The sequence below is a fragment of the Netta rufina genome (genome assembly GCF_964035555.1).
Source record: "Netta rufina genome assembly, chromosome: 5".
NCBI classification, from domain to species: domain Eukaryota; kingdom Metazoa; phylum Chordata; class Aves; order Anseriformes; family Anatidae; genus Netta; species Netta rufina.
In genome coordinates this window covers 20,070,211-20,083,204 of record NC_140128.1, presented here as the reverse complement: position 1 = coordinate 20,083,204, position 12,994 = coordinate 20,070,211, and the positions used below count along the sequence as shown (strand labels likewise).

The 12,994-nt window shown below is 37.4% G+C and overlaps 1 protein-coding gene across 6 annotated transcripts in view; it reads left to right on the top strand.

Moving 5' to 3' along the window:
* NPAS3 (neuronal PAS domain protein 3) overlaps positions 1 to 12,994 on the top strand; it is a gene marked incomplete at both ends in the record, with an annotated part of 620,600 nt that overhangs the window by 593,093 nt on the left and 14,513 nt on the right. For all 6 annotated transcript variants that reach the window (XM_084286994.1, XM_084286993.1, XM_084286992.1 and 3 more), the window contains one exon: positions 5,014 to 5,120. In XM_084286994.1, the coding sequence (XP_084143120.1) occupies positions 5,014 to 5,120 (107 nt within the window). The remainder of the gene's footprint in view (positions 1 to 5,013; positions 5,121 to 12,994) is intronic.

Below are 12,994 nucleotides of genomic sequence, written 5' to 3'. Positions count from 1 at the left end.
AGTGAAGAGATCTGAGAAGGAAAATAAGGAAGTCTGGGTCTGTTAATGGAAGTCTGAGATATGGGAGAAAGATTGGAAAAGAAGAATGTAATGCAGCCAAAAACATTGGGTCATGAAGACCTCTCATCTAAAACTAGAACAAGATGACTCAGGCACACATTTCCTGTGACAGCATCCACAGCATATTATGAATTAATAGTTAAAGCTCTTTGGTATGCACAATAATGGAATACCTCTGTTCAGGATAGCACATCAACATAAACTCAAATGCTTTGTCAAATCAGGGCCTTACAAAATTTAAAATAATCTTGGGTTTCAATTATGAGGTTATCTTTGCTGTTATGTTGCTCAACAGCCACAATAATATTAGTAATGATATTACTTGGCTATTAAAGAGAACACTGTCTGCGTATTTTCTAAAAGAGAATATAATTGGAGAAGTTTGGAGAAATTGAGACATAGAAAGTGATTTGGACAAGGTCACAGAGAAAGTTGATAACAGTATTAAAGTCTGGGCTGGCTTTTTGCCTGTGATTCTACCCAATGAGCTTCTAGATTCTGTATAATCTGGCTGCTGGTGAAAGAGCTCAGGAGTTTAGCAGTAGCATCTAGAAGAAACCTTTAGCCTTAGTCTTTGATTTGACTGTGACCTACTCTGTTAGTAACGGAAAACTGCTTCTACTGCAGAGCTCATCAGTGGACTCTGTAAAATGAGTTGCTGGTATCTGTCCAGTTCCTAATTAACACATTCCTTTTAACAAAATCACCTGCACTTACTGTTACCTTTGCTGGCAAACTCAACAAAAAAATGCCAGGAATGAAATGAATGTGAAAAATGAACTATTTCATCAAGTCAGGTGTGGTATGAATTTTTGGACTGCGTTAGAAAGATTTACACTTTCTCTGATGTTAGTTTGGTATTTTTATGAACCCTATATTGTGTATGTTTTGTTTTGTTTTTTTTTTTTTTTAATGAAACACTGTTCTCAAAGTTTTCCTTTACTGTCATGTAGCGATAAAACTATATAATTGATGACTTGAGAAAGTCATCACTGAAAAACCTAAGGTGCATCAGACATGGAGTTTTGTTTGGTAATAACATAGAAAGAGTAGATAATGTGGTAAACTCTGGTAAGCTAGCTGACTTATACAAGAAAACATTGAGCTTAATAATGTTTTTCATTAGTTAAAATAAAGACATCATAAAGTCACTTCCCTGTCCGTGATGGATTTTACCTGCTATGGTAGCGTAGAATGCATACAATGGTACTTGAATTTATCTTAAAATAGTTATATTTTAAGCCATGGTGGTAACATTATTAAAATTATAAAAGGAATTTCAAATAGTAGAAACTCTTCTGCCAGGGCTGAGAGGTGAACGTTAGCTCACTGAGGCAGCAGGGTTTCCACTGATGGAAAAGAGTGTTAGATTAACAGGTCTTGGATTTCATAGCAGGTACAAAGTAGAATAAGGCTATTAAAGCTGGAGGAATGGAAAGGGCAAAAGAAGGGAAAGAAGTAACTGAACAGCTGATGTGAAGCTGTCAGATGAATTATCTGGGCATCTGCCAAGGCCATTCTCCAAGTCAGGGAAGTTGGGATCTCTCTTCTGGGGCTATAGAAAAGGAGCTTAAGTATCCTGTCCTGAATATATGGGCTTGACTCATGGCACTTGGGGGCAGCAGGGAAATTCTTTGTGGTGCAACAGTAAAGCAAGTGCAACACTGATGAAAATAGAGAAAAATAGATCCATGCTGGGGAAGCTGTAAGCACTATTTATGGAGCAATGGGGAGTTACTGGCAGCCACCAGGAGTAAGGAGCAGAAGCCATGCTACTTAACTGAAATAAATGCTCACAGTGGACCATTGGATCAGCAGGGGTGAGATCAATAGTACTTCTAGTTTTCCAAGTGGTTGCCTGCTTGCAACAGCAGGGAGCAGGAATGACATTACTCAAGTCTTTGGGTGCATCTTGTTACTTTCCTCTGAACGAAGAGATCTACATCAGAATCCAGAACTCGGTGCAGGAACTACTCAACAGTTAGCTTCCCTTTGAGACAAGATCAGTTAGCACACTGGTGCTTTCTATCAATTAATATTTTGTTCTTCAACTATGAAAAAAAATGGAAACCAAAATAAAGAGACTGCTGCTAGAGCACAGCATCAGTCTCTGTGTTTTCAGTGTCAACTGTTAGTGATTAGAGACCATCTAGGGAGAGGCTGTAGCCCAGTTTAACGTGGACTGCTATAGCCATATCTACTAATACATGCCCAAAAAGAAATAATCCACTCTGTATCCTAAATGCAAGGGGTTTGGCCATTTGGTCATGACAGTGGTTGACAGCAGTTCCTTAAGATGTGCAGAATCTTGCATAGAGAGCTTCAAGCTTACAAGGCTCTGCACAATTTGTTTCTTATTAAGCAAAGCACATATCCCTATCTTTAAATTTCAATTACATTAATAGTCCTGTAAGTCATTGGAACCACTGATCTGCCTGTGCTTATGTTTTGCAGGATCAGGTCTGTCTATTCAGCAGACCCAAATTCCTACTGATCAACCTGTTGCTTTATTTTGTCAGAGGGCTTAGGATCTGTCTCATAACTAGTGCTCTAAGATACATTATGTTTCTTTCTTTTCTCCCTGTGAACAATCAGTTTTTCCATCTTTGATATACACATGAGTGTCCTATTTGATGCAATTTCTTTTCCTTCTTTTGGTGTCGTGGCTTATATCATCACTTATATCTTCATATTCTCTCTTCTGTTTTTTCTTCCATTTTTTTTTTAAATCTAAAAACACCCTTTGTCCTTCTTATGTCTATTTTGAACAGCTGTTTATTAATATTATTCTTAAATTTAAGTGTTTGTGAATCTGCTTCCACAGTTGCCTGGCTTTGTTCACTTTAAAGTGAACTTTCACTGTAAAGGCTTTGCACAAACATGCTGCAACAGAGAAACAAAATAAAGCTGCATCAAATTTACCACAGCGAAGAGCAGAATGATCATCTTCCCTGCAGACTATAGCACCCACAGCCTGGGTGCATCACAGGGCCGTGGCTGTGCCACTGCATAACCTGCTTCTCCCCTTTCACAGCACAACTGCTTCCATTCTCCTAGCTCTCCATACCTGTGCTGCTATCTCACAAAAATGTGACAGTTCAAGCTGCCATATCCTTCTCTCCCCAAAACCACTGGAACAATCACACAAGGACAGAGCTTCTGTCCGCCAGGAGATTGCCCATTTGTACTGGGCTGGGCAGGGGGGCGTTTCTTCCCCCTGATCTTAAAGCAGAGCCACCTCCTCAGGCAAAGAGGCAGCAAACTGTGCCAGTGAGGAGTGTAGAGATGGGAGGGGGAGAGGCTTGAGTTCTGGTTCCTGTTCCAGGTACTGTTTACACACTTAGTTTAGTATAAATATATATTTATATATATACAGTCCCAGGGACAGTAACCTTTAATTCTCAGGCTCTGTTCCCTCTGGTGAGGTTTCTTATTACTGGTCAGAGATCCCAGGTCTTTTGTTGACCAGCCCCTAATTCACTATGCAAATAAAATGGAGTAACTTAGCAGGAGGCCTACTACCGTCATTCCAGACATCTCTGTCTGGTAAATAGTGTCCTCTCCAAGAAGGCAGAAGAGATGCATTTCAGCTCTGGTTTGTGCTAAACATTAGATGGATGTCCCTGGATGCATATCCCACATCTGGTTAAGTGCTAGAACTACTGGGCATGAAAAGTGCACATCCTTTAGCATGCTCTGTCATGAAAGTGGGACAAGGCTGTTGTGTTTTGCACCATACTTGATTTGACAATTCTTGCTAGTATATCTGAGTCCACCTGCTCCATCGGTGATGTTTCTGGGGGGGAGTTTAATTGGACAAGTGCTGCTGTAGTGCTATCTAATACCTCCTTCCTCCTTCTTCAGTCTTCCTTGTCTTTGTGTTCTCTCTGTCTGAGACCGTTTAGCTAGTCAGTCCCTCACCACCACTGCCTGCTGGGAGCCTCTCAGACCTATGTGGTCCAGTTCCTCACTGGCCTGCACTCTGGATCACACTCCTGCTGTTTCAGCTGCCTGCTTCCATCAAGATGTTTGGAGTTCCTTACAACTCTGTTAAATGGATGGCTGTTATGTCTTATGACTGCAAAGGGAGCTTAACCCCAATCATTACAGCATATTTTAAAACCTAAAATAACATTCCATTTCTAGAAAACAGACGTACTTTTAAATGCTGTTGTGAGCAAGGTATTTTTCAATTGTTTTATTTTCCATACTGCATTTAAGGATTTTGACATCTTGACACTAAATGACAAAAGTTTACATGCACATACACACATGTACACAGGCAGAGGCACACACACATACACACAAAGTTCTGCAGAATAGATTTTAAAGTCTCTATGTGCAATGAACAACAAAGTCCCAGTTGAAAGGGCCCAGAGTGAAAGCTGAGTTCCCAAATGAATTAGACTAAAAAAGATAACACCCTGAGGCATCTGTATGTCTCAGCATTTAAATTATATCCCTTGAAATATCAGTTTGGACTTGGTGCCAAGAAATGGTTGAAGAGCTTTTTCATGCATATACCCAATAGAAGACCAATCTGTTGAAATGAAACGTGTCTCTAATCATTTGGTATAAATGTAACATGTTTTTACTTTATTATGTAACCTTGAATAGTTCTGGTCTTTTAATGAGGATTTGGGATTGTTACAAATGCTTTACAATTTCATGGAATTATCTTGGTTTTATGCTGTGGGAAGAATATGCACTAAAATTTAACTTTCCACTTATTTAATGGATTACATGGTTTCAAGGTTTCTTTAAAAACTTTTCTTTATTTGTTTTAAGGCTGTGTCTTGTTTGTACAGATATTGCATTCAAATTGATGGTTGAGCCTTCACAAAATTCCTATAGGGGTGAAAAACTGTTTTGCAGATTTCACTTTCTGAGTCACTTGACAATTATTGTATTCTTTTCCTTCTTGAATTATAGGTTGTATTTTTTCCTTTTTAGGATTAGTGATTACATGGATCTGACCCCTGTAGATATTGTAGGAAAGAGATGCTATCACTTCATTCATGCTGAAGATGTGGAAGGCATCAGGCATAGTCACTTAGACTGTAAGTACTTCTATTTTTATCAAAATAATCTGGTACAACACCAGATTGTTCCTCAGCTATTATTTATATTTCATGACTGGGGGTCTCCATCTTGCAGCTACTTTTTTTTTTTTTTTTTTTAATCACAGGGTTTCATAGAGGGTGGCTCAAACATAAGTTTCCATATCACTTATTTTCAAATCTTTCTATAGACATATAACATTGTTCATGTACATGGGAATAAAAAATTATATTTGTATTACTGGAGCTTCCAGGTTTCCAGCAGCTGTTCATTTACATGTGTTGTGCATTATTTTAATCCCTCAAAGAAGTATTGCTTAGGTGAAATACTCCCTCTCTAGCACAGAAAATGAACTCCTCTCATTGTTTTTAATTTCTGATTCATAACATGGAAGTCAAAAACCACGGCATATTTGGGATATCACCAAGTTGTTCAGTATAGAACTGAGAAGTTGTTCAGTATAGAACTGAGCTACAGCTCCACCAGTGTTTTAACCACCCAGTGCCTTTACATTTAAATGGCCCCCATGCCTGTAGCATCTAAGCCCCTATGATTTGCACACTGGTAGTATCTGTTTGGGATGTGCATAAAAGAAGTACAAAAATGTTACAAGAAACAAACCTTACAAGAAAGGGTATGCACATCTGTGTATGGGGGAAGGGAGGTTCAGAGTGATTCCTTGTAATTAAACTCTTTGTATTCCTCTTATTAAAAGCCATAGGGCCTAATTCTTTTCTTGTTGAGATCTGTTGACTTCAGTGATGGTGCTCCTGATTTACCCTGGTACGAAAAGAGACTTAGGCCCATAATCTCTAATTTATCTGTGCCTGCAGTGAAGCCAGATAATTCTTTGGAAGTTTCAGTGCCTGACTGCATTTATGATTGACTGGTGTGTTTTTCTCAACATAAAAAACTATCCAAAACTGGATAGTGGGATTTACAGAGTCCCAGATTTGAATAGAACTGGATAGTGGGACTTACAGAGTCCCAGATTTGAATAGCTGTGCTCCCCAAACATCTTTATAATGGCAATGTATAGAATTTAGAGAATCCCAGCACTGTGTCCTGTTAGCATTTACTAATAAAAGGTTAGCAACCAAAATCCAGCCACCTTTAATTAGTTCTTGGACAAAAATACAACTATGATAGAAGGCAGTATAAATCTTTAGTCCCTAAGTACCTTGATCTGCAAGGGGAGATAGGAGGATAACTTCTACTGGAAGCAGGACAGCAGAGACCACTTGTCTGATAATATATGGCAGCCACAAACATTATCATGCTCTTTAAAGCTTTAAAATAGTCCCTCAAGTTTCTAGAAGGTAAAGTGCACTTGACATAAGGTCACGTTAGATGCACTTCTAGGGGGGACAGGGTCAGAACAATCAAGTATACAAAATGATAAACAAAATGTAATTTTGCATAACTTATATTTTGGTCTTTTAATATTCTGAAGGATATGGCAGTTGCTAAAAATGAAGGAGCAAATTCAGAAACTTTCCAGGGGCTCTTGAAACTGGAAGTCAAAAATGACAAGTTGCATTTCCACTGCACTATCTGACCAAGGAAATAAAAGATATTTATGACTCAGACTTAACATACCACCTGGCAGAGATGAACATCCCATTTGAAAAAGACCTTAATCTTCTGAATGACCACTTCTCTCTGAAATACAATATGCTTTATGAAACATTCATCTTCAGAAAACTCAGAGATCTATGCAGACAGTGTGAGTGCAGTGTGGTCCAGTGTATCAGCAGTGGACTAGGACTCTGGAGACCCCAGACACAGGAGTGGCTTCTAGAAGATCACTTCACCTCACTGTAGCAGTTTCTGCTCTCACTGTATATCATCCGCTTTAGCTGTCTGTATTACAAGCTTTATAAACAGAGGGAATCCCTCCCATTATCAGCATTCAGCACAGCAGAGTTCCCTACTGATGGTCTTGAAAACCTTCAAGGATCTTTCTAAGGGCTTAATTATGATCACAGTGATTTTTTTTTTCTTCTGTCCAGTTAGAATTTCACTGTTTTGATTGCACAACTCAAGGCTGCATCTTCTCAGTATCTCCTTACAGGTATGCTGTTAAGTCCCACAAAACCACCTCTTCTTGAGGTTAAACAGGCCTGATCCCACAGCCTCTCCCTACAAGGCAAGTGCTCCAACCCCTGACCATCTTGATGGCCCTCTGCTGAGCTCACTGAAGTTTGTAATTATCTTTCCTGTTCTGGGGAGCCCAGATTTGTGTGTTTTCTTACAGATGCAACCTAAAGAGTTCTTAGTGAAGGGAAATAATGACTTTCTGTGTCTACTGGTTATCCTCTTTTTAGTTCAGCCCATAGAGCAAACTGCTGATTCATGCTTAGCCTGCTGTCCAGTAGGACCACCAGGTCCTTTCCAGCTTAGCCAGTTACCCAGCCAATCAGTCCTCAACCTGTATCATTGCATAGAGTCAGTCTGTCCCAGGTACAGGACTTTGCATTTGTCTTTTCATGTTGTTCAAACACATGCTCTGGATGAATGATCTTGAAGTTTAAATTAGGCTTGGGAATAGCTCGGTGAGTGTACTTGCCCATTATAAGTCCTACAAAGGCTGAAGTGGTTCATATCTTTGCTCAGGGAGATGCTCAATTCTTCTAGCATTTGGAAAAGAACTTTGTAGAAATACCAAGGCAAAGAAATCACAAAACCCCCAAATACTTCATATTAACTTGTCCTGTTTCAGTGGGAAAAAATAAAAAAAAATAAAAAATAAAAAAGCTAAAATTCAAGAACTTGCAGACACTGGCTGTAGAACGTAAGACCCAGCACAACTGCTGTTTCCCAAAATAGACAAGGCAGGAGTTTTGCCAGTCCTACATAGGGTATAATTGCTTGAGATTACAGTGGATAAAAAGTAATAGTATGCAATGTTTTCAAGATCTGGAAGCTAAAGTAAAGGTTAGAAAACCTTTACTACAGAATGTATATAAAAACCTGATAGATTTATAAAGGAGATAAAATAATTTTTAAAGATTAAGACAAGAATCCCAAATTGCAATGGTAGATATAAGGTAAAAAGAAGCACAAATAAAATTGCTACTCTTGCCTATTCATTGATAGCATATCAGAAAAAAAAAATGGAAAAGTAAGACCAGTACATCCTGCCTTCTCATCCAGGTTATTCAAAGACATCAAAGAGAAAACAAGCAAAGAAGAAAATGTTACACAAAATCACACAGAAAAAATCAAGAGGGATGTTGATGGCTTCAGATCATAGCAGCCCATTAGAAACTTTGAAAAACAGACCTTGTTAACTCTATCTCAGATAAAAGAAGACAAAAGCCATTTCAGGAATGTGACCATAACAAGTATAATGGTGAAGAAGGTCTGCAAGACTATAGCAGTGACAACAGTCCTTTGTAAGGGAACCTCTGCCCTAATGAAAGGTCTATCACAGTCAATGTAAAACCTTTCGTTGTTTTCAGTAGACATGGGGATTATGCCCTAAAAAAAAGCAAATGTATATGGACTAAAATCCTGACCCCAGTGAAGTAAATAACAAAAAATAGTTTCAGTGGGGTCTAGTTTTCTACTTTGAGATTTATGTTACTTATAGCTTAATGTCCTTGTGGATTAATAAAATAGCATTTTTACTCTACCTCCACATATGCGTGCATCTATCCCAAAACAGTAATGCATGGTGATGATCTCACAAGTTATTGAAGAATAAGCTTTTTTCAAACAGTAATAAAAAGAAGAAGGATATTGTTTCTATCTTGCTTCATTCAAGCTTTCAGTGATCATGCTTTCTTCACAAATCCCCCAGCCAATTGCTTGGTATTACAATTCTAGCTTATTAATGTGTTTCCCATCTTATAATGCTTCATGGTTTCAGAAATTAGAGAAACTTCTCATTTCTTCATCTTTGCTGTGTTTGTTGTATAAATTGCTGGTAGAATCCTGACAGGTATCACTTGTCATAAATCAAGTCTCTTTCACGGAGATTGTAGTTAAAATGTGCTGTAGTCTAACAGCCTGTACACAGTCCAGCATCACGGCTCAGCTGATGGCTCAGCTGACACCCAGCACCTGGCTGAGATGCGAAAAGTTGTGTTTGAATCTGACCCTTCAAATATTGCAAGTCTAGCTGTACTGTGGCTCAGATACAGTCCCTAGCTCTGTGTAACATTTCTTCCTAAGAGTGAATGGTTGTCATATGCTGTAGGAGTATGTGTCTTCCATTTAATTGAAAAAAATTAATGATCTTCACTGAACGGTAATATCAAGTACTTGCGTTTGCAGTTCAATGAAGGTCATTAAGAAAGATGTGAGGATGTATAAAGGTCAAGCCCTCTGAAAGCAGCCATGAATATACTTTTGGACAAATATAGGAAAATGTGCCACCATTTGTAAAGGAATATGTTGCTTGTAAGAAAACTGTCAAATGTATATATCAGTATATAATATCTGCTTTTTCATTTTGAAATACTAATTGAGGTCTTAATTCAGAAACCTGACACTGACAAAAAAGATACGTGTTGTCCTCAGCTATTGCATAGAAAATATCTTATTTCTCCAGGATTTGATTTACAGCTATAAGATATTCAGTTTCTTAGGAACAGTGAGCCAGGGCAGTTCATTTCCCACAAAGCAAAAGTCTCTGATGAGTATGTTTGTTAGTACTCCCTCTGACCTACTTTATCTGGTTTCCAGTGGTTAGAATAATCCAGTCTTTCTGAAAATAAACTATTCCACATTTGCCTTTTTCATGGCTCACCTGTTTTCTGAGGGATATTACCCCCTCAGTCTGCTTTTAAATCAGTTATATATTCATTATTTCCTTATGTATGTTCAGGAGAAAAATCCTATTGCTTTACAAAATATTGCTTAGTGCTTTAGCCTACCAGCTGTAGTTGAACTAACCCTTTTAACTTATGCACATCAGTTATAATTTTTTACTGTCTTAATAACCTCAAACACATGAAAAACAAATAGAATGAGTTGATAATTTCTAACAGTAAAATACACTTCACATATTTTGCTATCATGCTGTGGAATAACTCTGCAATGTCAAGTAGCACACAATTAGTAAAACTGTAGGGGGAAAAAAAAGAAGTGTTTTGATCCTGAGGAATTTTTATCCTAATCAGATCGAAATTTCAATGCTCTTGTAGTGCTTAATATCTTCAATCACCAAAAAAATCAAACTGATTCCAATGTCAGGTTTTGCATTCTGGGACTGAAATAAAATGCTAAAATATACAAATGAATCTCATGTTTGTACAAGTTTATTATCATCACTAAAAAGCAAGATTGATTCTAAATTAGGTTGATAGAATGTCTGGTGTTTAGCTAATTCTTAAAGCAAGCCCTCCTGGCATCCTGATGACAGTCTAGTGTATCTTTTTGTCAAAGTATTGCAAAAGTGTTGGTCTGACCACCTGCACAATATTCCTCTCTGTCCATATCATGATGTCCAACAAAGATTTCTACTTTGGAGACTGCCATCCTTATGTCCTTTTGACTAGAGATGGTGGTGATAAGGAGGGAAGAAGGGAAAAAGAAATAAAAAACTGGAAGAAACTGAAGCTTGCAAAGAAAACAGGGTTTCGATTCATACCAGGAAAAAGCTGAAAATAGAATTTGGTTTCAGCCCATGCCTAGTGTTTGTTTTTCAGTCTTAAGGAATCACAAGGCCAAGAGGATGTATGTTTTATGTCTTTTAGCCATGCTCTGTAATCCTGCATCTGTTGCATTTGCTCCTGCAAATGTTTATGAGAGATGCTACTTTGTCTAGCTCACTTTCTGCTCTCTGACCAATGTCAGTTACTTTAGAATAAGGTGGAAAACACACTGCAGTAATCAATTATGTATGAATTGCACCCTTTTTTTCTCCATATGATACTATTATTTCATAGTTGGGTCACTGCTTAAAATATGAGAATTTATACCACTTCCTAAATTTATGTTTTTAGAGGAGGCTTGGTAATTTTACTATTACGATTTTACTATTATTACTAATATATTACTGTTTAGTAATATTTCTATTGTAATATGGGGTTTATCCATATAAATAATTATCCATATAAATATTCAGCTATCTTAAATCCACAAAAATTTCTAATTGTTATGGTATCTTCTGGCTAAGCTTTTCACATGCTAGTTGTGTGCTGTTGGGTAAATGTTTTCTGTATGTAAAGGATATATAAAAGAGTTCATCAGAAGCATCAGATCTTTTAGATAGTTAACAAACTGGAAAACTCCATAAAGCTAAACCTTTAAGCTATTTAAACCATTGGCTGCTGAACTTGCCATTTCTTAATTGAAGAATTTTGCTTTCTGTAGCTTAGCAATATACAGTTATTTTACCTCAGATACAGTTTGCATCAATAACACTTTTGCTTAATTCCTGGTGCTATTTCATTTTCAAATTAAACCCGACTCTTTGATGCAGTACTGATTAGTATGTCCCCATTTCAGTTTGTCGGCTCTCTGTCAATAGCTCACTTTTTCTTCGTACACTTGTGCATCAGTCAGTGTAAATACTCTGCCTGCCTAAATAACACAAAATGGCCTCCACACATTTGTCACTTGCCACTAAAACAAAGGGAGAAAAGTGTGCTGTGTATGAAAGCATACTCAGGAGTTTTTTTCACAGAGAGGAAAGGTTCAAGGGAAAGCCAGGTAAAGAACATTTGGTAGTCTGGAAAAGTACTTCGAATCACAGACCCTTTACCTTCACTGGTGAGGTTCACTCCAAGATTACTGAGTCCAAAAGTGTACATTTCTTTATTATGTAAGTTAGAAACAGGGTGTTGCTCCATTGAAAATCCAGGTATGATGTAAGGATTTTTTTTGTAGTTCCTATGCTGTGAAATACTCCATCCTAAAATGAAATTCAATGAGGGTATGAAGAGGCTGTTACAGATCTTTCTAGAATTTTAGAAATACATTAGTGCTGCTTTTCTTTTCTTTTCTTTTCTTTTCTTTTCTTTTCTTTTCTTTTCTTTTCTTTTCTTTTCTTTTCTTTTCTTTTCTTTTCTTTTCTTTTCTTTTCTTTTCTTTTCTTTTCTTTTCTTTTCTTTTCTTTTCTTTTCTTTTCTTTTCTTTTCTTTTCTAAGGTCTGGGCAGTTGACCTGTTGTCTCTGAGGGAGACAGTTTTCAAAGCAAGAAGGGTATGAAAATACTATCAGTAAAATGTGTAGCATATATCAAATACTTGATAATGTGCCAATAGGTCTTATTAGCACTCATTTAAAAGAACCTGTTTAAATCACATGTGGCTTTGATATCCATGAGTGATGTGACTGGTGGTGGATCAATGTTATTTTTTGATTTCTGAAAACTTACAGAGCAAATGGGACGATGTCTAGTACTTTGGTCCAAAGGGCTTTTTGAGAATGCTCTTCCAAACATCTGAAACCTTCATACCTAACCTCCACAGACTGTTAGGTATTGGTTCTGAGATCATAAGACACTTACTTTCTTGAAAGTTATTTTGTTTTTATTTTACAAGGATTTTTGGGGAGGGGGTGGGAGGATACTGGCACTAAGCTATGAAGGCTACTAAAGCTTGTGAAGAAAGGTGGAAATTTTGTTGGGATTTTTAATTATTATTATTCTTTTTACAAGTGAAGTGAAGTGGTTTAAAAGGGACAACATGCTTTAAATGCGTCTTATGTAGTTCACTGCCAGTAATAGTGAGATGATGATAAACATCTGTAGTGGTTTTAAGGACATTTGAACATTCAGTTGTGCCATGCAACCATGACACTGTGTTGTGGATCCCTTTCCTCTAGTGATTAGTCTGACAAAACCATATTCATTTCACTCAGTGGAACTGACCATCTTTAATCTATGCAATTGAGGATGAAAATGAATATAGTTGCCAATC